Here is a 25,245-nt window from a genome sequence, read left to right on the forward strand (position 1 = left end):
CTGGAAAGCCGTGGTCCGCCAGCCCACACCCGTTTGTTGCAACAGGCGTGTGTATTGGGGAGGGGGCGGGGGGAGGGATGTCCCCGCAAAATGTCCCCGAGGGTCTTCCCCCAGTTTCGCCAGCCTCCTTCCCAACGCTCTCACAGCTTCCTAAACTGTGAACCGATCCCACTTGGACCAGCAGGGCTGTCTCCGACTTTCATTCCAGCATAACCACTGTCCTCTTGGGAGTTTCTTGGCACAAAACATTTAAAGAGTGGCTTGCCTACGGACACGTATCCCCACAGCGGCCTTGCTGGTTTCTAGCCGCCTTAAGCTATAACAGAAAAATAAACACAACTCGACTCGGGCTTTAAAAAATTTTTATTGACAGTTTGCACAACGGGCTGAAATTTTAGCTGAATTCTTCACGCATATTGAATCTTAGGAAGGAACTTACGTTGGTCCTTTTCGTTGAGGTATTTAGGAAGTATTAGCTCGTCTCCAGGAAGCATCAAAAAAGAGTTCATCAGTGGTCGATTGTGTGAACTTTACAGAAAACAGGGCTTCAAGTTCACGGCACTCTCACGGTACAAAATCGGTACAAAAGAGTGGGCAGTGAGCTTCACCCTTGACCAACATCTCAGGGAACAGCAGCAAGTCCCCGTGGCTTTGGGGACTCTGGGAAATTAGGGAACGCTTTGCTAAAGGCAAGCGTTTCACCTGTAAGAATCGACACCGATGATTCCACATCACCTTCCCCTTACACTTCCTGAATGAAAAAGCCCGGAAATGAAGTCTGATCGCAAGACAGTTCACAAAGGCCTGCTTGTCGGGAACCCCTCTACTGAGGCCTATGACTTAGAACTTTTTATGAAAGTGCCAAGGCTCCTGTCTGCCTTACAACTTCAAAGTCAGTGCATTTGGATTGGAACAAACTTACTACTAAAGTCTTATTTAAGAACTAACGTGTGGGTCTATTTCATCAACTAAAACGAGCTACATGCACACACACACACACACAACAAATGAAGCCATGTTTGGCTAATGAAAAGTAATAAATAATTATCAACCCGCATATCTCACTTTCACCAACGGCAAAGCTCAAGCCAAGTTTAAGTTCAAGTATCCATTATTTTGTGCCGAATCGCCCAGATTTTAACCATCCTCTAATCTTTCCATGGTATGGAGCGTGATTCTTCATCTTGAGGGTCAATATCCTACATATACCTTTTCCTAAATTGGCTCTTCTGCTGATGATGTATTAAGAAGCAAGATAACCTCACCTCTCCTGGTGACCTTAAGGAAAAGCAACTGCCTCTTTCATAAAGGTACTACTAGTCTGTGAGGAATCCTTCGGCTACCTTTATGATTCACTCTCACCCCCAAAGAGTCTGTAGCAGGAAACCTCATGAACTCAAGGTGTGACTATGGAATTTTCACGATCCTCCAAAATCAGGTTTTGGAAGGTTTCCTTCTTAGAGGGTTCTTCTTGCATTTCCTGGCCTCTGCAGCCTCCTGTAACATGTCTCAATTGTAAGAGCAGTAGGTGGGCCAGTACTCAACAGACTCTGCACTAACTGAAAACTTAAAGCATCAAACCTTCAAACCGCAAGTAGAAATGAGGGATTACCAATGCGGGGTGCCTGATTTTCTTCTCAGATCGCAGAAATGCAACTCGACTGGGGGGCTCATTCACTGAGGAAATTCACAGCTTAGAATTATGTATAAGTAGTGAAAGCACAGGTTTCTTAAGGCCAGGTAGGGCTAATGATCAAAAATATTATTGAAGAAGGTTAATAAAAGAAATACCAATAATGAAAAAGCATGGAAATGTCTGTATGACAATTAAAATCCTTCATTGTTTGGTCTTCTCCCAGATGTTTCCTTTGAGATGCAAGGTCTCTCCGTGGTTTCAGTCCGCAGATCGCTAGCTCTCGACAGCCACGCCAGTCTTGTTCTTATTTAGGAGATCAAAGGTTCTCTGAAGCATAACAAGCGAGCTCTTCAACTGCAAACAAAAGCAATGCGCAAAATCAGACAGCTTAAACTTCCTGCTTACTGGATGCCCCAAAGCTGACACTGACACGTAACCGCACGGTGTTTAAACTGATGCCCAAATAAAAGATGGAATGGAAAACCCCTGACCTCAGGAGGCTGGTCGTGATGATTGCTACAGCAGTCTGCTCATTAGCTGGCCCTGCACACGTCCTCCTACACTGTGCTGTCCTACCTTCGGCCTGCCACGAGGCCCACTCACCAAACTGTCGCGAGTGAAAAGGCTGTTTGCCTAAACTGCCTTCTGGTGTGGCCATAGCCTCACGGTCGGTCCTCCAAACAAATCCAGCTGCACTTCCGGTCCTTTGCTTCTCTTGTGGGCCTCTCTAAAGGAGCCCTGATGGCAAATTGGTTGCTCATTGCACTGCTAACCCACCAGCTCTTTTGCATGAGAAAGACTGGCTTTCTAATCCTGTAAAAAGGTACAGTCTCGAGGTCAAGGCTGAAACCATGGGCTTAAACAGAGTAGCTATCAAAAGGATGAGAGAAAGGTCCACATGTAACTTGCTGGAAAGCTGTGTATAGTTACATAATCTCCGGTCTAGCCTATCAATCAGATTACAGCTTGATGACCTCGTTTGGAGGCACCACGGAGATAAATAGCTCACTGGAGGCCAGACCAAGACACATTCTCTCTGCTTCGTCATCCTATTGAGAAGCCACATGGAGACACAGTGATGGAGCCAGAGCTCTGGAGCTGGAGAAGCCATGTGGAGACCCACACTGGTGCTGCAGTTGAGATGCTTCCTCTGCCACTGGATCCATAAGAATTTCCACCTACTGGCCTGCGATCTTCCTGCATTCAGCGTCATTGCATGTGTTGCATGACTCCAAAAAGGAATTTATAGACTGGTATCAGACATATGGGCTAATATTGGACTTATGGACTTGATCTGGACTGCACTGGGGTGTTTTCTTAATATAAAATTGCTCTTGGATATAAAGCTCTTTCTTATAAACATAAAAAAAAGGTACAGTCTGGGAAACAAACTGACAGGGCCAGTTTTACCCTGTCCTGTCAAGTCACCATGAGTCAGCAGTGAGAGAGAGAGAGCCTTTTTGAAATTTACCAACCCCCACTGTCAGAGTCCTTTTCCTAATCACCGTGCCTCCACTCCTAAAACGTTGCCCTTGGGACGAATGTTGACCCCTGATTTTTGTACTTCTTTATAGTCTAGCAATGAACAAGGACGTCTGGTTTCCCTAATAAAATGGTAGGCAAATTGAGGGCAAGAATTAATGCCTTATTCCTGTTTGTAGCCATTCACCAAGGAGTTTCTGCTACCTCGCATATGTGGGCCCTGTGCACAGCGAACGGAATAAGGCGCTCTCCCTTGCCTTCATGGAGTGTACAGAATTGTGTAGGATTCAGAACCAAATGAATAATCATATACAGAAACATACTTCACACCACCCAGTATGTGTTTGGCTTGAGCAAACTGGAAGCTGGTAATATCAAGGGACGATGAGTAGAGGAGACTTAGGTGTTTCTGTGGGAGGAAAACTGGATTCCGTTGTGGCCATGAGCTGATCCAGATGCTCAATAGTATCCCTAGCAGGCTAACATGCCAAAGAGGCAACTGACCATGGGTGTAGATCTCAAGGAGGAAGCCAGGTGAGAGGCGGGGATGTAGGAGCAATGGCATGCGTGCTCTGTAAAGCTATGGGAGTGGATGAGATTACCTGGAGAGAGAAGGAAAATCTTACACAGGCCCCAGGAAGAGGTTGGGTACAGGAGATGGCTGTAACCAGCCAAGAATAGTTTTACATGATGCTGAATGAGGGAAGCCAGCCACAAAGGGTCACATGAGAAATAGACCGAAGAGACAAATCCATAGAAACAGAAAATGGAGTCGTGGTTGCCATGGGCTGGGGGCAGGGGGAGTAAGTGCTAAGGGGTAAGAGACTCCTTTGAGGGCACAGGAAATGTTCTGGAAATAGATAGGGGTGGTGTCTGCTGACTGTACAACCCTGGGACTATGTTAAAAACCACTGAATCATACCCCTTTTAAAAGGGCGATTTTTAGAGTATGTGAGTTATATCACAAGAAAGCCGCTTTTTTTTTTTAATGGTTTTAAGAAGGCAAGATTAGATAGCATTTCAGCAGGGAGTGGTCAGCTAGCTCTGTCAAATGCTGAGTCCATCAGATGAGAACTTTAAAAGGCACGTTCCCTGGATAAGCAGCAATCAGTGGGCCTCTCAGAGCATTCTCAGTGGAGTTGTGGGGGGGAGAAATGGCAGGTAGGTGAGCTGGGGAGAGGCCGAGTGGACGGAGAGCCCACTGGACAGTTTTCAAAGCACATGCCCAGCCCACCGGGTGGGAGAGCAGGTGGGCAGCGCGGCCTGAGGCACAGGCCAGCAGATGCGGGAGGAACAGACAAGGAAAAGCGGAGCCTTAAGTGCACAGCAACAACGGGAAGGACATTTTACACTAAAGCAGCTCCGAATGCCTCGGGGACTGGGAGTCAGGAATCTCTGGACGGGAGTGAGGAGAAGGGCCCAAATCAGAAGGGCCCATGTAACTAACCGGGAGCCATTCAGCCTGGTCAGCACTTGGAAAAGGTTAGATTTCTGGTGCGGTTTACTACCTCGCTCCCAGCTCCTCCGCACTGAAAGAATTCACACGATGGAAGGCCTTTTGCAGATCCAAGTAAATTTTAGGAGGGAAAGGGAAGTTTCAGATATCCACAGTCTCAGAAAGTACAGGCTATATGTTTTGAGAATGATGAGGGCAATGAACGTACAAATGTGCTTTACACAATGGATGGATGGATGGATTGTGATCAGAGTTGTATGAGCTCCTAATAAAACGATTAAAAAAAAAAACCCTGATTGTCAAAGTTAAAAAAAGAAAGAAAGAAAGTACAGGCTATCTCTGGAGAGAGGAGTGCCCTTGGACCCTGCTTTTCTCCCCTCCTTCATTCCCTGAGGGGGCGTGGTGGAGGGGCTTGCCCTTCCTGTGGCTAAGTTCAGGTGCACCTGCGACAATGACCTGTGAATGAGATGTACACACACACACAAGCACACACACGCACACTCACACTGATGTGTAAAATCCTCCAAATATATTACTCATCCAAAAGGGTCAGCAAAAATGTGTAGACTATGTACCCGTGTGATTGCTAGAAACAGACTTGATAGACAGATACAAGCTACATAATAATATGGATGACAGGGTGGTTTCCGCTAAGAGGTGGGGCAGGGGTGGGAATTTCTTCAAATAACCCAATAATAAAAGATTCTCTAATGGCAAGAACAGCTGTTCATGTTGGTTTGAAGGTACCAAGGAGGGGGGTGGGGGTGGGGGTCCGGGCAGGACTGCTTACCTGTTCCAGCATCACGATGGATTCTCGGAGCACGCCCTTTAGACGGCTAGGAGCCTGATCTTTGCCCTTTTGCGGATTTTCTGCTCTCGACACCATATCGGAGGCCAAACTGCAAAGACACCCCCCCCCCCCAACCACATCCATTTCCATCATGTCAAGTCCGACCCACGGCGACCCCCGCGGGCGGAGTAGCAATGTCCCACGGGGCTTCCGGGGGGGGGGGAGGGGGAGCAGAGCGCCACAGGACCCGGGGAGCAGCTGGTGGGTGCTCCCTGCCTGCCCAACTTGCAGTCAGCAGCCGGGCACCTAACCACGGTGCCACCAAGGCTCCTGGCAAGAGCAGCACCACCTTCCGAACAGGACAACCGTTCTCCGTTCTCCGCTTTTCTCTTCCCCAGAAATCTGCACTCTCATCACCTCCGCAAGCCAAACACAGTCACATAAAGCAGCAAGCAGGAGGAAGCAGTTTGTGCCTATGATGTAGATCCAAGAGCCTGCGATTGGGAATAAAACCCTCCGGCTAAAGAATTCCTGGATTCACGTGGAGAAGGCAGGTGGGGGGAGACGACTTACTTTAGAGATTTGTCGTCTGGGAGGTGGAGGCGGTACAAGGACTGCGCAGCATATTCCATCTTGGACAGCTTCATAAACAGGGTCACGTTCAACAAAACCAGCAGCACCAAGCTAGGCAGAGCACACCATCGCTGGTTAAAAGCTGCAAAAATATACTTCGTCCAGACTATTTTGCAGTAATTGCTAGTTATTTAAATCCGTGACCCGTTTTTATTATGTACACTTCAACCAGAGTAAGCATGCAGTGGATGCTGAGGAGAACAAATGAAACGAACCCTGCCCACAAGGGAATTCTGATTCATGACAGCCCTACAGGCCAGGGAACAACTGTCCCTGGGGGCTTCCGACCCCTGGGTTTCCAAGACGGAAACTCTATTTTTGTTTAAAATCATTTTACTGGGGGCCCGTACAGCTCTTGTCACAATCCATCCATCCATCCATTGTGTCAAGCACATTTGTACATATGTTGCCATCATCATTAGCAAAACATTTTCTTTCTACTTGAGTCCTTGGTATCAGCTCATTTTCCCCTCCCTCTCTCCCTCCTGAACCCTTGATTATATATATATATATATATATGTATATATATATAATTGATTATATATATAATGCTTTATACCATCTGCTCTCTCCCTTTACCCACTTTTCTGTTGTCAATCCCCCTGGGAGGGGGTTATATATAGATCCTTGTGATTGGTTCCCCCCTTTTCCCCTCACCTTACCCTTACCCTCCTGGTATTTCTACTCTCATTCATGGTCCTGAGGGGTTTAATCTGTCCTGAATTCCCTGGGATTTCAACTCTTATCTGTACCAGTGTACATGCTCTGGTATAGCCAAATTTGTAAGGTAGAATTGGGGTCATGATAGTGGGGGGGGAGGAAGCATTAAAAAACTAGAGGAACCAGGGGTATGAGAGGTGATGTTGGGAGAGTGGAGGGTGAGTGGGTTGGAAAAGGGGAACTGATTACACATGTGACCTCCCTGGGAGATGGACGGCAGAGAAGGGGGGGAAGGGAAACTCCAGATAGGGCAAGATATGACAAAATAACAATCTATAAATTATCAAGGGATCATGAGGGAGGGGGGAGCTGGGAGGGAGGGGGAGATAAAAAGAGAACCTGATGCAAAGGGCTTAAGTGGAGAGCAAATGCTTTGAAAATGATTAGGGCAAAGAATGTACAGATGTGCTTTATGCAATTGATGTATGTATACGTATGGATTGTGATAAGAGTTGTATGAGCCCCTAATAAAATCTTTTAAAAAACTAGAGGAAAGTTGTATGTTTCATCAGTGCTCCATTGCACCCTGACTGGCTCTTCTCTTCCTTGTGACCCTTCTGTGAGGGGTGTCCAATTGAGACGGAAACCCATTATGCACGAGCAAAGGGCCTCTTTCTCCCACAGAGCAGTTAGTGGTTTTGAATTGCTGACCTCGTGGTTGGCAGCCCAACACGGCACCTGTACGCCACCAGGGCTCCAAGGGAGTCCTCAAAGGAGATGAGTTGGGGCTGTCCCTAGCACCTCTCTTCTCAACTGGAAATCACAGCTGACATTACGTGGCGCTCACCAGCAATGAAATCTATCCATTTAGCTTTCAAGGTGATTTGCCAAGGAGTGGGTAAGGTGTGGGGGACTTTGGTTTTAAGTGCAGCTCACCACGAGGCCAGCCATTCGAAACCACCAACCAGCTCAGCAGAAGAAAGACAGAGCTTTCTACTCTGGTGAAGAGTTATAGTCTTAGAAACCCACAGGGGCAGTTCTACCCTGTCCTATAGGGTTGCTGTGCATCGATATGGACTCAATAGCAGTGAGTTGAGTGTCTTGGCTTCTGGCTTAAGCAATTACACACCCATGATGCTGCATTTCAAAAAGAAAAGAAAGATCAAGGGATGGTGGGGGAATAATCATTCCGCAAACATTTTTTTCTGTCTCATCTTGATTGAATCTGTTTCATCAGATTCAAAATACATGTTCATATTGTCATATGTAAAATACTATGTGTTGAAATTAAATTACTCTATTGGTTTAATAGCCTTCCAAGTGAATGGATGCATGCTATTACAGATATATGCAAATATATGCATAGCATCACATCTTTCTACTTCTTCTGTTAAACTATTGACTTGCCCTTAAAAACATGTAGTGAGCACTTTACCAGTCAAGAAGAGGATGAAAAAAGAAAAACTAAGGCAGGAGCAAGAAAATCAGATCTGTGCAATGACAATGGCATTAGGATGGGGTACAGATCAACACTTGAAATAAATTTTTGGAAAGTAATGCAAATTTTTGGCAAGTAATGCAAATGACCCCAAAAATATTTGCTGAAAAATGGTCACAAGCAAACCTATTTTAATTAAAAAAACCTTTCAAAAATTCAAAGGAAAAGCACATGTTTCTTATATCCTAAAATCTATAATTACAAAGACGCACTTATAAAAAGCTGTACGCCCCAAACCCGAGTACATCACTGAGTCAGAAACAATTTAATGAAGTCTAATGGACTGCCTCAGTATTCAAATAGAGCCCTGTAGATATCTGTAATTTAACTAGGATTGGCTGGGTAGATTTCCATGGAAGACTAACTTCCCTGGTGTTTCTCTCCACGTGCTCCTCTGATCATTTCTCAGAATATTCTGGGATGTGTGTTTTAAAGGACCAATTCCTGATCCCTAAGCTTTGGGACTGGGGCCTGGGAATTTGCATTTTAGCAAGTTCCCCAAGTAATTATAATATTAGAGGCTAAGAACTACTATTCTCCTCAAGTAGGTAGAATAAAATAGCATTCTTAGGATTTCACCGGCCTGCCTATATAAGTATTCCCCTTCAATTGATAGAACAAAATTTTTCATTGAATGTGTACTTTGAATTCCCACACATCTGGCAAGTGACCTGGCAAGTCAGAAGACATGAGAGAAGTCTTTAAAAGAGTTCATGAAAAAATTTCATCTTTTCCTTACCCTTGCCCAGGAAGTTTCTGATTCTAATTCACGCAACAAAATCTCTCAGGGTTTTGCGGGAGGAAAATGGCTAAATAGCGGCAATTTTATGCAAATCCTTTTGAAACCAGTTAAAACACAAACACACAAAGTAAGCATTGAAAACAATACTTACAAAATACTCATCACGACGAGCGCCATGCTACAGCTTTCCATTCCTTTTTGCTTTTCTACAGATCAAAAAAAAAAGTGGGGAAGGGCACTGGATTAGTGCATCAGACTCAGGCCTGTGGTGAAGATTATTCATGTAATATGCATTTTAAGAGAATTAGAAAAAAATTCATTAGAATAAATAAGAAGAACTTGAAAATTTTTTTTAAAACCTTTGTATAGACAAAGGGATTGAGGATGAATTCTTATGCTACCTTCCTCTCTATCACACAATCTGAAAGTGTCAAACATACATCGGTCCGTCAATTTGACCGCTATGACAACTTGATTTCCTCTAAAATAAGCAATTCAATCCATCATATACAATCTTTGCTACATATTTTTGCTAGTATTTGCTTCCTGTCACCACTGCCAATAGTACGTAAGTGGGATTTGGATAGCGCAGGTCCCTCCTTAGTCAGGAAAAAACATCCCCCTCCCCTCTTCCCTGATGCCCAACTTTTAAATGATAAAGAGCCATGACTATGAACTGATGGGTAAACATATTCCCATGAAGATGGCAGTCTTAGAAGATCTAATAATGGCAGGGAAGGAGAGCCAGAGAGGCAGAGCAGAGACAAAACGCCTTCGACTGAGAGTGGGGAACATGAAATCAAATCCAGGGTTGGCCCTGTTGCCGGGCTCACCCCACCAGCACGGATCACCACGGAGCAGGGAGAGTGCGTGGTGAGGGTGCAGGAGACTCGGGTGAGCTGGATGGCAAGCCTCCCTCCACCGGAAGCTACTACATGAAGGCATTTAGGTCCAGGGCTTATAGACCTGATTGTTTAATAATAAGAAGAAGAAGAACCCCTTCAAATTTAAAAATACCGGGTGTGCCAAATAAAATACCTCCGTCAGCCACAAGCCTGTCGCTTTGAACTGAGGCCCTCGCTGTGTGTCTTCGGTGATACCTAGCTTTGAAGACCCTTTAAAGCCTGAGCAACCTCATCAGAAATGGAGGGGAGGGGAAGGCCGTGTCTTCACCTGCATACAAGCAGCACGCTCTGCCGCACGAAGCTGCACTGCATGTCTGCTCGCTCTGACCTGTAATGTCCCCTTTGACATCTACGCCCGCCTCTCCGGAGGAGCGCTGAGATGAACGTTTAGGAATGATTTCTGCCGTTCGGTTGAAAGGTCTCCTTCTCCTTCGTAGCCCGCTGAGTTTTCCTGGGTCTTCAGTGGCTTGGCTAACCACAGATTCTTCCATTAACAAGTCTGTCTCTAATAAGGAAATAACAATGAATTTTTATTCAGATGGGGGGCGGTGTGTGGAACCTTCTCAACTGTAAGAGAAAATGGCCTTTTTGGTGATTGTTTCCATTTCCTTTTTTTTTTAAAGGCTTGGCAACATTCTTTGTTCCTGGGATACTTATGGCCTGAATTCAAGTTTTGCTTTTTTTTAACCTGGATGTTTATGCATTTATTTATTTATCCAACAGTTTTATCGGCACATAATTCAGATATCATACACTTGAACAGTTCAATCGCCCAATCACATCAAGGGGAATTGAACAACCACCACTGCATCCATCAGCTCTAGTGCTTCCCCTCCCCCCTCCTGCCTTCATGATTTACTCCCGAAATCCCCATTCCCTCCCCATCGCTCACCCCCCACCCCTGCATTCCCTATAACACCTTGTATCAGTTATTCCACAGCTGGGAAACCAAATAGCAAACAATGAAAGATGTCGCTCTCAGGTGGGAAGGAGAGGCTCTCGTTAGTGTAAAGACAAAAACATAAGAACCCTATCAGCGTTCAAAAAGCCAGGGAAGAAATTTCGGTCGTGGAACAGGTAAGAGATACTTGCGCCCAAAACACGTTCAGATCGTGTCGATAGGGAGAACGGCTGGCCTGGTACCGAGTTCGATCCTGCAGAGTCAAGATTAAAATGGCCTCTGCCTGACAGTAAGGCTGTTCGGGACTCAAGTCTTACTTTTAATGAAAGGTGTTAGCGAGTACAATGACCTCATAACGAGGGTCACTCTTCTGGGAAGAATGACCTGTATTAATAAATGATGGAAGCATTAGAGCGAATTTGCTATGTGCCACATTAAATATTAATGTAATTATTTCCGTGATGGAAACAACAGTCTGCCTACCTACACTGGATCCTTAGAAAAATGTCCAACAAAGGTTCTGGCACGTCACTGTCCACCCCAAAGGGAGGAGGGCCTTATAATAGTGTCAGCGTCCAATGAGGGCTTGCGAGGAAGCCGGCACAAGCGAAAAGCCTCTGCTACTGACCTAAGAGCTAATTTTTGCCATTGGTTTCAACCTTTTCCTTCATCAGACATTTTTTATTAGAAGCTCATTATGTAGCCAAACCAATTTTTGAAATTTCATTTTCTCTACTCCTGATTAGGAGCTTAATTATGGAACAGCCAAAGGGAGAAGAAGGGCGCAGAAAATAATCACTCGCTAATAAAGCTTTAAATTAACTTGAGGTGACTGGCCCCCCAGAGCTGGTATTTCAAATGACTGTATGCATGTATGTCTGTATGTTTATATATGTTTTTATAATATGTATTTTAAGGAATATATACGCAGGACGAAATCACTTCTGCCCAGTCAGCTTCTAGGACCTGCGGTCACCAAGGCCACACATGTTCAGGGATGCATTGCGGCATCCAATAAGTACGGGCTTTCAAAGCCAAGTGAGCACAGCGGTCAGGTGGATCGAGTTACACAGCGCCTGCCTGCAGTCAGAGTCATGGGCTCTTTACAGAGACAGGGAACGGTGACAGCTCCTAGCTGCCTGGTGGTCTTGGGCAAATCCCCTAAACTCCTTGTGTCTCCATTCCCCTTTCCTAAAATGGAGAAAAATCACGGCCTACGTCAGCGAGTTGTTTTGAGTATGAAGTGAGTTATAATATGTATGATGCACATTGAGGATCTATATAGCACAGAGTTCTAAAGTCCTGCGGGCGGTAGAGCAAGTGGGGTCGTTGGCACCACTGCAGAGAGGGAACTTCCCACACCATCCACGGGGCTCCTGCAACGATCGTGAATGATTGATCCATGTTGCTAATACATGTAGATACATAAATCAATATACAAACCCAGTTGTTTAAAATAATTCTCCAGGGAACTCCAGGAGTTCTTCTCGATGAAAGACTTGACAAGGCCCCAAGGTTGCTTTCGGTACCGCACGTCTGTGGAGACTCTGACGGGGCAGAAGGAAAGCTAGGTGAGGTATGCGCGAGGACGGAACACTGCCGGGGCAGACGTCACCAACACCAATACTGGGATGGAGCTTACGATTGTATTCGGTAGGAAACGACAGAAAAAAGGAAAATTCCAAAGGCCTCAAGCATCTCAAAAAAAATCATTTACTGATTATATCTCCAAAAAGTATCCAGCGCTCTCATTAATTCATCAGTGTTTCCTATGGAATATTATCATTTTCTTTCTTCCCTTTCTCTAGCCCTTAAAAAAAAAAAACCTAACAGCAATAAACATTTAAAATAAATTCTTTATTTTCCAAATGCCTTGTACAAAAAACCTCTAGGGATCATCAATCAGTTGAAAGTTGGTAAGCATGCTGGAGCAGGGCCAAGCATGCCCTGGCCCGACCCTCTCTTCATTACACGAACATGTCTCATGTACCACACACCACGATGCCACCGAGTCAGCTTCCACCGCATGGGGAAACCACGCGCAACAGAATGAAACGCAGCCCAACCCGACACCATCTCCATGATCCTTAGGGTATTTTCACGGCCGGATTTGGGGCAGATTCCGAGCTGTTCTGGCTGGCATGCCTTAGTCTGGAGGTGCCACTAGTACAGTAAGCCTCCCTTACTCGGGGTCTCCCAGGGGGAGGTCAAGGATTGTTCGCTGTTGAGTCCCTGCAAGCCCCAGCCCTCTGGGTCATGGGACTAATCTGGCCAAAGGACGGTGAACCCGTGCGTACATCTACAGCTCTGTCTTCCTGCAGCCACTGCAAAACCCTTGTTCTCGATTACTCAACGCCAACCCACCACTGAATCTGGGCCTTGAGCGAGGCGCTTTACTCTGCTCACCTCGGCAGGGTGTGTAATTTTATTAAGAAGTAAAACTTGGCTGTGTGCAGTGACTAGTAACATTTCAGGAGGAACACCCCACAGGAGCATATGCTAGCCCAGGGGTGTTCAGTACGTCGATTGCGATTGCTAGTCGATTGCAAATGTAGTGTGGGTAGATCGCATGGCATTAAAAAAATAGACGTAAGCCTGTCATCGATCCCATCACTTAACTGATACACAGCGCAGCCAATCAGATGCAATCTTAGGTGGCAAACACATGCGCACACAACTGCGCTAAGTGCAGCACAACTGACCAGCTAAGTGATCGCCCATTTTTAGACCTTGGTTTTTTTCTCTTACACGTAAGAAAGGGTATTTAGAGTGGAGGAGCTGGACCAAGTAAAAAGACAAAAACGTATCACTTTCATACAGAATGGGAGATGTTGACACTGCGAGCAGACATTCAGCTCAAATCCAAAGCACATGGACAGTTCTGGAACTTACTTGCACAGGGAAAGCACCCAAACTTGAGAAAATGTGCTGCCTCCTTGACTGCATTATTCGGCTCTACTTATGTATGTGAGTCAGCCTTTCCCCACATAAAGACCATTAAGTCCAAGTACCGTTCCACCATGACTGGTGATCATTTAGAAGTGTGCTTGAGGCTGGCTGTCAGCAGCTACTGTCCGGTCTCTGCATCCCTGGCTCCTTCCATTCAGTGCAACTCATTAGAGTAAACTCGGGTGTTGACAAAAAATGTACATATTTAATTGTGTTGTGTTGAGCAATATGGACTCATGCGGTTATACAAGATACATAAACATACATTGCATATATAAAGAATTCTCGATGCATTTATGAATGAATGTAATAAATAAATGTTTTGCAATTTTGTAGTTGGTAGATCATTTTGACTTGATCATTTGAGAAGCAGTTCTACGCTAGCCTATCCGAGGAATGTAGTCACTGACACAGCTCACCTGAGTCTGCATTTCTGCTTGGAAGACCGGAGGATGCAGTATCTGTTCAAGGTGTAGAAGTAATCATGGTAGGGGACATCATGGGTCAGGACTTCCGAATCGATCAAATAAAACTCTGCTTCCCGACTTTCTTTATACAGTGTCTGCCAAGAGAAGGGAGAGAGATGTTCCATGTACCTAGGTAGTAGACCAGAATTCTTGCCAACTTAGACCATACATACTTGGATTCCTGTTCAGAAAGTGATAGGACATCAGATTACATAAGTATAGGCAGAAAGGTTTCTGTGTTGGATGGCGTCTACCTGTGAACTGAGGCTGCAGGAAAAGTATCTGCTGCCCCGTCACATTCATTCCATTGAGTAATTCTCTTTTAAGCGTGGGGAAGAGAAAGGATTGATGCAGCCCTCTGGTGTGCATTATTAGTTTATAGAGAGTTTTAAATGTTCCCGTTAGGAGAGCCATTCCCCAAAAAATGAGCGGAGCAAGGCAAAGGCTTCTCTCCAGGGTTGATCAAAGCTGAAGAGAACCACCCACCGTGCACCCACAACAGGAGAGTCAAAGTACAATGTTCCCTAGGCAGGATTTAACATGGGAGTCGGCCAGGTCATCCTCATTTAAAGCACGCTGTTCCCATTCATCCTAAACAATCACAACAATAAAAAGTCGCAAGGCCAGGCTTTTGAGGTTATCAAATCATCCCCAATATGAAAATATTGAATTGTTCTTATGTTTGACATGTTTTCAAAGTTTTGAAAGCTTTTTCTGTTGTTGTTTTTTTTTAATTGGGAATTGTGACAACGTTTAATGAACAGATTGGCTGATGATTTGGACGTGGGGTGAGTTCTGCCTCCTGGCCATAGTCCTAGTAAGCCTGGCATCTGCTAGGATTTGAGTGTACTCCATGTCTGTCTCCCACTCTCATAGGACCTCCTCATGCATTTCCTTTCAGAGCAGTTCGTAGTGGTAGCCAGGCACCAACTAATTCTGGTCTTGGGGTTGTGTGGGCTGATGCTTGTGTGGTCCGTTAATCCACTGGGCCAAGTGGGTCCAGATGTCTTCGGATTCTCAACCCCCTTTTTTCCCCCAGATGGAGAGAGACCAGGAGCTACATTTGGATGCGGAACACTTCCTGTGAACTACCTTATAACAACTGACCGTGCTGTCTCCTAGGACCCTGGTCCTCAGCCTTCAAGCCCACCAACTCAATCCCTCAAAGCACTTGGTGCTGTCGACGTTTTCATCCATTTCCTCCCGGCATGCGCCACCACACTCACGGATATATTTGCCACAAAGATCAACGCGCATATGCAAATATCCTTTGCCAAACCTCCCTCTCTCTGTATTTGTGGCCATGCTCCCACTCTCCCTCCCACCCTCTTCAGCCTGGGTGTCTGTCAAAGCATCACGACTGCAGGACTGTGTGTATTTGCTCTTTCAAACCCCCAGTGTCGTGTCCAGAGCCCATCGGTTTTTCCTAACCATCCTGCTTATTATTTCCATCCCCTTCACCCGAGTTAACACTTGTTTGGTCTCTAGTCCATGCCTTCCCTACCTCCTTTGCTTTCTCACTACGGGCAAGTACCAAAGGGTGTTTCTTTTAGTGTGCCAGCCATTATGTTTACCTGCTACTGCTGTTCTTGGGTGCCACCGAGTTGGTTTTGACCCAAAGAGACCCTGTGCACAACAGAACGAAACACTGCACGGTCCTGCACCAGCCTCGCAATTGTTCCCATGCCTGAGCCCGTTGTTGCAGCCACTGTTGCCAATCCATCTTGCCAATCCATCTTGTCATTTTTGCTGCCCCTCCGCTTTACCAAACACGATGTCCTTCTCCAGGGATGGGTCTCTCCTGACAACATGTCCAAAGTATGTCAGATGAAGTCTTGCCATCTTTAAGTCTAAGACTGATTTGTCCTTTTAGCATCCACGGAACTTTCAATAGTCTTCTCCAGCTCCACATTCAACTGCATCGATTCTTCTACGGTCTTCTTTCTCTTTCCCTCTTTTTTTTTTTTTTTTGTTTCCAAACTAAATCATTTTATTGGGGGCTCTTCAGCCCTTATAGCACTTCATACATCAATTGTAGCGAGCACATTTGTACATAGGTTGCCATCACCATTTTCAAAACATGTCTTTGTGCCTGAGCCCTTGCCATTTCCGCTCTTCCCATGGTCTTTTTTATTTCAACGTCCAGCTTTCACCTGCATAGGATGCAATGGAGACTACCATGGCTTGGGCCAGGTGACCTTAGTCCTCAAAGCAACATCCTTGCTCTTCACTCCTCTAAAGAGGTCTTGTGCGGCCGATTTGCACCCTTTGATCTCATCACTGCTGCTTCCATGAGCACTGGTTTTGGATCCAAGTAAAACAAAGTCCTTGACAACTTCGACCTTTTTCTCCATTGATCATGATTTCATCTATTGGTCCAATAGTGAGGATTTGGGTCTTCCATACCTTGAGTTGTCATCCACGCTGAGGCTACAATCCTTGATCTTCCTCAGCAAGTGCCCCAAGTCCTCCTCCTCACGTTCGGCAAGCAGGGATGTGTCATTGATAATGCATCTGTTAATAAGCTTTCCTCCAATCCTGAACCTGTAGTTTTTCCATATAATCCAGCTTCTCTGATGATTTGCTCAGCATACAGACTGCACGAGTATGGTGAGAGGATAGAAGCCTGGTGCACACCTTTCCTTATTGTAAACCATACCGAATTCCCTTGTTCTGTTCGCACAACTGCCCCTTGATCCATGTACAAGTTCCACAGGAGCACAATGAATTGTTCCAGAATTCCCATTCTTCTCAGGGTTTTCCACCATTTATTCTGGTCCACACAGTGAAAATGCCTTTGAGTAGTCAATGAAACACAAGTAAACATCTTTCTGGAATTTTCTGCTGTGAGCCCAAATCCATCTGACATCTGCAATGATATTCCTTGTTTTCCACATGCTCTGGCAGCTCCCTGCTAGTGCGCTGCTGTAACCGCTGTTGGATGATCTGACGCAGAATTTTACTTGTGTGTAATATCAATGATATTGTTCTATAGTTTGAGCATTCTATTGGGTCACCTTTCTTTGGAATGGACACAAATATGGATCTCTTCCAGTTGGTGAGCCAAGTAGCTATCTTCCAAATTTCCTGTTTAAATAGTCCCAATTGTCCCATAAATGCCTTATTTTAGTTGGTTTGCTTGAATTAGGATTGGGGTGATATGCCTCTTAAATCTTTTAACCTATAACCATTTCTCACCTTTCTTTTTCATTTCTTGTCATCTTTTGTTGAATCTTATAGTCAAACGATATCTTTGTTATTGTATTTTATATTGTTTACGTATTTATTTTTATATTTTATGTCATTAGCCCAGTCCCGATGGTTTAAGGGTAAAGGTCAGATACCGGGTTTGATATTTGGCAAGAATGATCAGACGAGGTGCTATCTAGTTCCAGAGATCTCACATCAAAGGACATGTAATGGCTACTGGTCTCTCTTTGTTGATCTTTACATTGATCAAGGGTTGTAGATTTGACCTTTCATTGTCAAATTCCTCATCAGATTTTCATCTAGATTTTTTTTAGCAGCCACTCAGGATCATTGCATTACACCACAATTTCATTAAAGGTCCCCAAATATTATCTTGTCATATTCCTCTTTACTAACCACTTGGAACTCTCCCATAAAGGAGTACTTTCTCTCATGAGTTGCATCTCACTCTCACTGCCACTGGGTTGACTTCAACTCCTGTCCTCCTGAGATGGGGGGATCTGCCCGTCTGGGTCTGAGACTGTGAATCTGTGGGTGTAGAAAGCCTCATTTCCCCCCTGAGAAGGAGCTGATGGTCGACTTTTTGGATGGCAGTCCAATGTGTGACCCACAAGGGCTTCCTTACAAAACAGATCATTATTGTGAAACAGTTTATGTAGAAAAGCCAAATATCTGGATTCTTTCTTAGATTTTCCACCTTTCAGAGTAAAGTGTGGGCATCGTGCCACCTTCCAAAGATGGCCAACAAGTTTTGGGAGTTCTTGGAAAAACATTTTAACTCGGGAATTATTCATGTTTAATGTGTTTTAACACATGGCAGTCACTATTACTTCTTTTGATGTTCAAATTCCCCCATCTCTGGCTAGTGAGATCCCCTCCAGCGTTGGCTCTTACATCTCTAAAACCAGTTGTTGTTTTTTAATATTGCTTTTCCTGGTCTGATGACTTATCCAGATTCATCTGATACATCCCCTGCCCAAGCTATGGGATGAGCCATTTCTCTAAGACGTTCTGGTCTCTGGTTTGGGAAATGGTACAGTAAGGTCTGGCTGCTGAAATGCTCACTGCTACATTGGCACATCTTAACTCTTTCCTCAGGTCATAGAATATTTTCTGAAGAAAATATCTACTTAAAATTCCAATTGCCAAGGCATTCATTATCTAGATGGCTGTGCATTTGTTCAGACACCGACCACGTGTTTGTTATTCTGTGACATGGAGTTGGCTCTGACCTAGCACCTTGCTGCACAACAGAACGAAGCACACCATCCTCACAGATACTCCTAGGCTTCAGCGCACTGTGGCAGCCACTGCATCAAGCCCTCTTGTCAAAAGCCTTCCTCTTACTTTGCGGCTCCTCTACTTTACCAAGGAGGATGTCCTTCCCCAGGGACTGGTCTCTCTGGAAAACACGTCCAAAGGGTGTAAAACAGCGTCTCACCATCCTTGCCTCCAAGGAGCATTCAGGCCGTACTTCTTCCAAGACAGACAGGTTTGTTCTTTGGGCAGCCCAGGGTACTTTCGATATTCTTCTCCAGCATCACAATGCAACTGCATCAATTCTTCTATGGTCTTTCCATGTCCAAATTGGCCATGCATACAAGGCCATGAAAATACCATGGCTTGGGTCAGACACTATTTATTCCTCAAAGTAACATCCTTGTTTTTCAATTAAAGAGGTTTTGTGCAGCAGATTTACCTAATGCAATTCGTCTTTTGCTCTCTTGACTGCTGCCTCCATGAGCACGGAATCACTTTTAGTGACACTACTGTCTTTAGTAGCTTAATCACTTGTCTATCCACGTGAGCCCTGATGGGGAATTAGGCTTGTGGAAGTTACGTAATCTGTTGTCAATTTGAGACTGAAGTGTGTAGGGGTGGAGTTTAGCCTGTCAATCAGGTCGCAGCTGGATGACCTCATCTGGAGGTGCTAAGTAGATAGATAGCTGGCTGGAGGCGGGACACTCGCTCATTCCCTGTGAGACATTCCTGTTGAGAAACGACATGGTACTACACTAGAGCCGTGGAGCTGAAGGAGCCACGTGGAGACCCCTGCTAGCATTGAGATGCTTCCACTGCCACTGGATCCACAAGACTTTCCACCCACTGGCCTGTGATCTTACTGCATTCGGTGTCATTGCGTGTGTACATGTGTGAGTTGAAAAGATTGGTATTGGACATATGGGCTAATATCAGACTTACGGACTTGATCTGGATTGGACTGGGATGTTTTCTTAATGCACAATTACTCTTTATATAAAGCTCTCTCTTACACACGCATGTCTATGAATTTGTTTCTCTAAGCAACTCGGACTAACACAGGCTATTAACTGAAAGGTCAGCAGCTCAGAACTACCTGCTCCTCTATGGGAGAAAGATGAGGCTTTATACTCCCATAAAGAGTCACTGTCTCAGAAACTCAGAGGCAGTTCTATGTTACTATGAGTCAGCATCATCTCTATGGCAGCGAGGAGGTAGCTATATGTATTGTACAGTTGCTTAAAACAGCTTATTTTTCCTGTGATCCCCCCCCCTGTGTTTTAGAATATATTCCACCTGAAATATAATCAAATGTCTCTTTGTATGTCAATTGAAACATTCTTTGTTTTAGCCAATAACACAACACCCAGTTAGACTTATTTGTTCCATTTTGCTTTCATTTTTAGGGACTGTTCCTTTATTTAACTTAGTTTTTAATATGTTCGTGGTTTCAAAGTCAATTATAAAACCAGGTACATTTATAGAGTTCCAGCGTCCAGCCTTGCCCCTTCTGGCCCCCCAAAGAGAGTCGTTTTGCTCATCTTGATTTTCCTTCTACGCTGCGTATCCATACGCATGCTCCCTTCTTAGATACAGACAGCATACTGCACATACTGTCGCATCATTTTGCACTTAGCTTTTTCATTTAGTAATATGCTAGAGGACACGCCACAGCGCTATCTAGAAATCAACCTCCTTTCTCTTGATGACTGCCGCGTATGGGTGTGCCACAATCATTCCAGTTCGTTCTCTCTTGAGGGGCGTTTGGGGGTGTGGGTGGGTTTCCGCCGTTCAAACAGTGCCGCATGAGCAGATTCCATATATGTCAATTCATGTGCTACCAAGCACATGTTGGATCTAGAGTCCTAGAAGTACCATCGTTAGATCAAAGGGAAAATCCACATGTAAAATTTCCTCCATTTGGAGTGTGGTGATTTTTCCATCCTACACTGGAAATGTGTGTGAGGGCCTGCTTCCCCACAGAAGGAGCGGTCAACCAGGCTGTTGGTGAGAACAGGCATTCCAAGTATGTGTGTTCTTTCTTTTATGTTCTCTCTCTCTCTCTCTCTCTCTCTCTCTCTCTCTCTCTCTCTCTCTCTCTCTCTCTTTCTCTCTCTCTCTCATAGTCTTAATGAAAGTGGTTAAGTAGTTTAGCCTGGGGTCCTTTAACAGGCTGTGTTCCACTTGGCACAGCGGGCACTCATAAGCTTTTGCCTTATAATGGACACAACTCTGTAATTTAAAAATAATCATCATAATAGCAGGCTCCAGATGAAGTTTAAAATTCATGGAATCAGATGGGTTAATAGCGAGGCCTGTAATGAGGACAAGTCATTAGCTTCTCAGTCTTCCCTCTTCCCACATGCCTGATTCTTCTGGATACGGACCGGGGAGACATACCTGCTTTTCCGTAGCCGTGGTGCATTTTCCAGTGAGCGGGTTATTAAGGATGATTGTGTAGGTCATGGTTCTCAGCTGGTCCCCTCCAGCTTCTGCATTCCAGGGGGTAGATACCACATCTAATCACAACAAACAGAGGAAGTGAGTTACTTCTACAAACACGAAGGGGATGGCTTCCCACGGGAATAAAAAAAAAGGTAGTTTTCGAATTATTCAAACTTTTATTTTTGAACCTCCTTGCAATTTGCATGATAAGCTTAGCCTTAAAGAAAAGGGGGATGAAATGTTAAGCACCCTGAAAACACAAATGTTAAGCACCCTTCTTACACCCTTATCTGATCTACTTACTATCGAATACTTTCTTGTAATACATTTTCACTTTGTTGAAAATACACAACTTTCCATTTGATTCAGCTGTGGCCTTTTTATGGTCCCAGGGCAACAGAAGAGAAAAGTTCAGGGCCTTCTCCAACAAAGACAGAACTACCCTTCAACATCCCCATCAGTGACTTAGGCCAAGCCTTGAAAGACATCTTACCGGTTGTTACAAAACAATACGATTTTGATCCCACCTTGTGGAGCAATCGCATGTCAGATTCGCAATGTAATGTAATCGCTTCTCTGCAGAAATCTTTAATCAAAGTAAGGAGATGTAATGCACGTGACAAAGTAGCCCTGTCTTCATGCAGAAGGCCGGAGGGACCGGGCCTGTGCTGAGCATTCACGGCAAGATACGAATCAAATTTCTCCTTGGTCTTGCGTTGGAATGGCACACGTGAATAAAAATACACGTAGAACAGAAATAGTTTTGCAGCACAGCGCTACCCAGGGAGGGTCAATTTTATAGAAGCCGAATGCAAGGGAAGCAGAGAGAAGCGTATCATGAAGTCCATTCACAGACCTGACTAGCTCACCCAATGTCTTTAGCCCAAATGGACTCAGGCAATTAATCTCTCGGTGTGTTTGGCAACTGCGCCATCACCAGTCCGAACTCTAGGGGCTTTTATTGAATCCATTATCCTTCATCAAAGTAAGACCTGACAATACAGCCAATTTCACTCCATTTCTCTTATATCACAAGGGCCAGGGATTTAAGGAGCGCTACTGACACTGCCTCTTGGGACATATGGCAACATCTTGTTCACTGAATTAAAAAGCTAACAAGACCAACTGGGTGTGGCCGAGCCAACCCCTGGTGTTGTCCGTGGCCTCATATGCAATGTGAAATTTGGGCACTGAATAAAGAAAACCAAAGAAAATGGATGCCTTTGAATTATGGTGTTGGCAAATAATATAGAAGGTACCATGGACTGGTAAATGAACAAACGGATCAGCCTGGGAAGAAGCACAGCTAGAAAGCGCCTTAGAGGCAAGGATGGTGAGACTCTGTCTCCTGTCCTTTGGTCATGCTAACAGGAGAGACCAGTCCCTGGAGAAGGACATCACGTTTGGTGAAGAGGAGGGAGGAGGAAAAAGAGGACGGCCTTCGATGAGATCGATGCACACAGTGGCTGCCAAATGGGCTCAGGCCTAGGAACAACCGGGAGGACATCACGGGACCGCAGCGACCAGCCGGAGCACAGGACACGCAGGGCGGACAGTCATGTTATCTACTGTGTACAGTAGATACAGTGTACAGTCATCATGCTTGCCGCCCTCAGGACAGCCTTACGCCAGGTTTCTTGGGCACCTCAATGAGGCCTATAATGAACTCTGAAACACTGTTCAGAAGATCATTTTGGTCACACGTCAGCCTGCATCAGGAGAGTGCTAAGACCCCGCTGTTACAGTCATCAGAAACGGAGACTGTCGAGACTCCGTTCAACTGTGCTGTGAAGCCTACACACGCTTCCACAGTGCAATCAATGAGCAAAGTCAGAGGGACAGCTTTGCCTCTCCGCTATGGCCCACTTGAATTGCCACCAGTGTTGTCGGCAAGCCCACTGAACATCAGGTGCCCGAGCATCATCTAGTTAGCACTGCCTTGACATGGCCATCCCCCAAGATGAAGTAACGTTGATCATAATACAAACAAACCAAAAACCCTGGGATGAAATTGTAACAAAAAATGGTAACAGTATACAAAAAGGTACATGAGGATTTTTTTTTGTATATACTGAGCTGAAGTAATTAAAAAAAAATTTTTAGACCCCAGAGATTATAGTAGAAACATTTGCAGGATTTTTTTAATATAAAACAGTCAAAGTACAGGTATAGGGATTTCATTACAAAATTCATGCAACTTTTCCGAAGGTCTGGGTTTCGCCAACGTTCAAAAGTTGAGTTAAAAATAGACTTAAACTTGAGCTTTAATGACAAAAATAGTGTCACAGAGCTTAAATAAAGATTTTTTAAAGGCCTAGTTAAAAGTTCTCTGATTAAAAATAAAAAGACCATAGATTTATCAATAACTATGCTAATACTGGAATTGTATTAAGTTCATAAGTAATCAGTTGGTTATACCAAAAAATTATTTACAATTTTAAAACAAGTAAAAAAATAATAATAAGGCTTTGAAAGGTGTTTTTTTCTAGAAATGCAAATCTGAGTATCAGGGAACAAGTTCTCAGGGCAGAACACGGTGCTCTGTTGGTCGAGGCTTCTGGCCACCGCCAGGCCCGAACACCCACAGACACTGAAGCCAGAGACGGCATCAGCTAACAAATGCCGCTGTGGCTGTGGACCAACAACACAGGCTCCTCAGGGGCCTTTTCCACTCCAGAAATAGCAGTGAGCCGGGGAGTGTCGCCTTAGAAAAGGGAGCGGATCCTGCATTCAAGTGTTTGGGAAAAACAAAGTCTTCCCGTGAAGAATGGATAGCAAGCAGACATAAAGTAGACCCAGAACAGATATGTAAGCTACAGAGTAAAGAGGAAGATTTCTCTCTCTCAGATCCTCCAGTCTTTAAACTTTGATCATCAGAATAAGAAAAAAGTTTCTTGTTTTGTTTTGTAATTCATGAGACTCTTACTGTAACCACAATTCAAGCAATAGCTATCAACTAGAAATTCCTACTTCTTCTGAATAAGGAGGAGAAATTTGTATACCTTATCAACAATATAATTTCTGAATGTTTAACCATGTTCATGTAAAATCTGCAAACAAAGGAATACTATCTAGTGATTAGTAAAATGGCTAGATTGTAAACTATACAGAATAGCTTTAATTTCTTGTGATTCATCTTATAAGAATCTCTGCTCTTGTTGTTTCCTAATTTTATACAGCAAGCTATTTGCTGTCAAAGTTTAATAAATATCTTTAAATACTAGGATTAAACTGAGCTTCACACTAGCTATAGCTGTATTTGAATATTTAGCAAAATAGAAACTTTTCACCCATAGTGAGTGAAGTCCTTTCATAAGTAGACCTAACTTTGTAAAGGGGACTTTGTTGTGTGCTTTTTCTCCTGAAGCATACACCACAGAAGGAGCCCTGGAGGCATAGTGGTCACTGATTGGGAGGTGAACTGCAAGGTCAGCAGTTCGAAACCACCAGCCACTCCTCAGGAGAAAGACGAGGCTTTCTACTCCCATGAAGAATTATGGACTCAGAAACTCACAGGGCAGTTCCATCCTGTCCTATATACTCCCTTTGAGTCGGCATCAACTCGACGGCAGTGGGAAGCACCACAGACACGAGTCTCAGAGACGGTTCCATGATTTCCACAAAGGAGACTCTTGAGCCTGTGCTACACCAATCAGATGAAGGTCGACGAGAGCTTAACTGGCCTCTTGGATGCGCCCCTCTTTCTACAACAGGGACCACGCTATTCTGACCTTTTCTCCACAAATGAGTTTTACCTGTTTGGAACACTGTATAATGGAATCACACAGTATGCACATGCTCTATGTCTGGCTTCTTTTGCTGAACATACATCCTTGAGATGTACTCATATTGTTACAAATAGCAGTAGTGTGCCGCAACCACCCGCCCATTGCAGTATGTTGTTCTTCTGTGTGACCATACACACTGTGTTTATTCATTGTTACTGATGGGCCTTAGAGGCATTTTGTGTTGTTGGCTATCATAAATAATGCCGCTGTGAACACTGTAATACATTATTCAGCAGGTGTGTGTGCATAGTTTGGAGGAGGGTGTACTCAGGAGACAGTATACACTCCTAAAGAATATCTCCAATAGCAATAGATAGTATTAAACAATTTTGTACATTGGTTTGATCAATTCACACTAGCTTCTACACATCCAGTTGTTCAAAAGAGCTCGTTTGAACTTAATGTATAAATGTAGCCTTAATT

At 44.5% G+C, this 25,245-nt stretch overlaps 1 protein-coding gene across 1 annotated transcript in view; it reads right to left on the reverse strand.

Annotated features, from left to right (window-relative positions):
- Positions 1-392: 392 nt before the first annotated feature.
- GRAMD1C (GRAM domain containing 1C) overlaps positions 393-25,245 on the reverse strand; it is a 51,129-nt gene continuing 26,276 nt past the window's right edge. The window contains exons 5-12 of the mRNA XM_075543458.1: positions 20,990-21,108; positions 14,072-14,214; positions 12,147-12,250; positions 10,131-10,307; positions 9,049-9,103; positions 5,938-6,048; positions 5,365-5,473; positions 393-1,990 (exon numbers count right to left, since the gene is read on the reverse strand). Of these exons, the coding sequence (XP_075399573.1) occupies positions 1,910-1,990; positions 5,365-5,473; positions 5,938-6,048; positions 9,049-9,103; positions 10,131-10,307; positions 12,147-12,250; positions 14,072-14,214; positions 20,990-21,108 (899 nt within the window). The 3' untranslated portion in view covers positions 393-1,909. The remainder of the gene's footprint in view (positions 1,991-5,364; positions 5,474-5,937; positions 6,049-9,048; positions 9,104-10,130; positions 10,308-12,146; positions 12,251-14,071; positions 14,215-20,989; positions 21,109-25,245) is intronic.

This window comes from Tenrec ecaudatus, chromosome 2 (assembly GCF_050624435.1).
Source record: "Tenrec ecaudatus isolate mTenEca1 chromosome 2, mTenEca1.hap1, whole genome shotgun sequence".
Lineage (NCBI taxonomy): Eukaryota > Metazoa > Chordata > Mammalia > Afrosoricida > Tenrecidae > Tenrec > Tenrec ecaudatus.